This window comes from Octopus bimaculoides, chromosome 26 (assembly GCF_001194135.2).
Source record: "Octopus bimaculoides isolate UCB-OBI-ISO-001 chromosome 26, ASM119413v2, whole genome shotgun sequence".
In the NCBI taxonomy this organism is placed as follows: Eukaryota; Metazoa; Mollusca; class Cephalopoda; order Octopoda; family Octopodidae; genus Octopus; species Octopus bimaculoides.
The window spans coordinates 9,713,154-9,715,061 of record NC_069006.1 but is presented as its reverse complement, the minus strand read 5'-3'; the positions used below and the strand labels follow the sequence as shown (position 1 = coordinate 9,715,061).

The following is a 1,908-nucleotide window of genomic DNA, read 5'->3' as shown; positions in this document are numbered from 1 at the left end:
ATATATATGTATATATATATATATATATACATATATAAATATATATATATATGAAAAATGAGCACTGTGTCAATTATGACAAGGATCCCAGCTGATATGATTGACAGAACAGCTTGCTTGTGAAATTAACGTGCAACTGGCTGAGTACTCCACAGACACGTATACCCTTAATGTACTTCTGAGGGAGATTCAGCATGACACAGTGTGTGACAAGGTTAGCACTTTGAAATATAGGTACTACTTGTTTTTGCCAGAAGATTGGACTGGTGCAATGTGAAATAAAGTGTCTTGCTCAAGGACACAGTGTGTTGCTGGGATACACACACACACACACACACACACACACACATATATATATAGCCAGTACCGCCTGGCTGGCTCTGGTGCTGGTGGCATGTAAAAGCACCATTTTAGCATGGCTGATGCCAGAGCTGCCTGACAGGAACCCATGTCAGTGGCATGTAAAAAGCACCCAGTGCACTCTCACAGTGGTTGGTGTTAGAAAGAGCATTCAGCTGTAGTAACTTTGCCAAATCAGATTAGAGCCTGGTGCAGCCTCCTGGCTTATCAGTCCTGGAAAGCAGATGTTAAATGTCAATGATGATGATGGTGATTAGATAGATAGATAGATAGATGTATACATATACTTATACATGTCTATTGCAGGTCTAAGATGCTTGGAAACAACAAAGGCAAAGGTAATATGTCAGAACCTCAAGTCACTTCCTCCTCCATGCAAAAGACCAACTCAATTTATATCAATGCACCTGGACAAGGATTACATTTCCAACAGCAAAACTCTGAAGAACATTATGAATGCTTGAATCCAGATCCAGAAATTTCAGCAGCCATAGAAGATGATAGTGAAACTTATGTCGAGCTAAGATAAAAAAACAGAAACCCACCTCTTCATCCTCTTGATAAACCTGGTATTGAACAACTCTGCATGCAGTCTATCATATATACACACATATAAAATTTCAGTCTTTTATCTTTTTTACTTGTTTTAGACATTAGACTATGGCCATGCTGGGGCACCACTGTGAAGAATTTTACCCAAACAAATGAACACCAGGACTTATTTCTTTTCTTTTTGAAGCCTGGTACCTATTCTATCAGTCTCTTTTGCTGAACTGCTATGTGATGGAGATATAAACACACCAACACCAGTTGTCAAATGCTGATGGAGAACAATCACAACCACAATGATACATATGCATGTGTGTGTGTGTGTGTGGGTGTGTGCGCGCGTGCGTTTCTTTTTACACTACTGCTGTTTAGCCCTAGGAAGCTGGACCGTTTCCTGTCGGCCTTGACACAATTACTGGCAAGCTACTTCAGGCTGATGACGAGCAAAGACTCAGAAACATGTCCCTGAATGCTGGCTAGGCTGGGTGGGGGAGCTTGTCTCCCCTTCACAAACTTAAGGACACAGTAATTGTGTCAAGGCCGACAGGAAGCGGTCCAGCTTCCTAGGGCTAAACAGCAGTAGTGTATTCCCTTATTGGGATTGTCACATTAAGTTGACAATATACTACAACTTTATATATATATATAATGGGATTAAAAACCCTGGTAGATATCAAGTAAGCACTCAATATAAAGGAGTACGGTTAAATTTCCAGCAATTAGATACCAATGAATGTATGTTGTGTCCTTGAGCAAGACACTTTATTTCACATTGCTCCAGTCCACTCAGCTGGCAAAAATGAATAGTGCCTTTATTTCAAAGGGCCAGCCTTGTCACTTTCTGTGTCATGCTGAATCTCCCAGAGAAGTACATTAAGGGTACACGTGTCTGTGGAATGCTCAGCCACTTACACGTTAATTTCACTAGCAAGCTGTTCTGTTGATTGTATTAGCTGGGACCCTTGTCATCGTAACCAATAGAGTGATCCTTAAATGTAT

General features: G+C 40.6%; 1 protein-coding gene across 4 annotated transcripts in view; it reads left to right on the top strand.

Moving 5' to 3' along the window:
- Positions 1 to 1,908, top strand: part of LOC106871631 (phospholipase A and acyltransferase 4) — a 13,746-nt gene that overhangs the window by 4,778 nt on the left and 7,060 nt on the right. Inside the window, exon 3 of one of the 4 annotated variants that reach the window (XR_008266838.1) lies at positions 667 to 929. The exons of 2 other annotated variants lie outside the window; for them this stretch is intronic. Coding sequence is in view for 1 of the 2 variants with exons in the window: in XM_052976980.1 (XP_052832940.1) it covers positions 667 to 889 (223 nt within the window). In the remaining variant the exon portion in view is untranslated. Of the gene's footprint in view, positions 1 to 666; positions 984 to 1,908 lie in introns of those variants that run through there. One more of the 4 variants, XM_052976980.1, reaches the window with a different exon arrangement.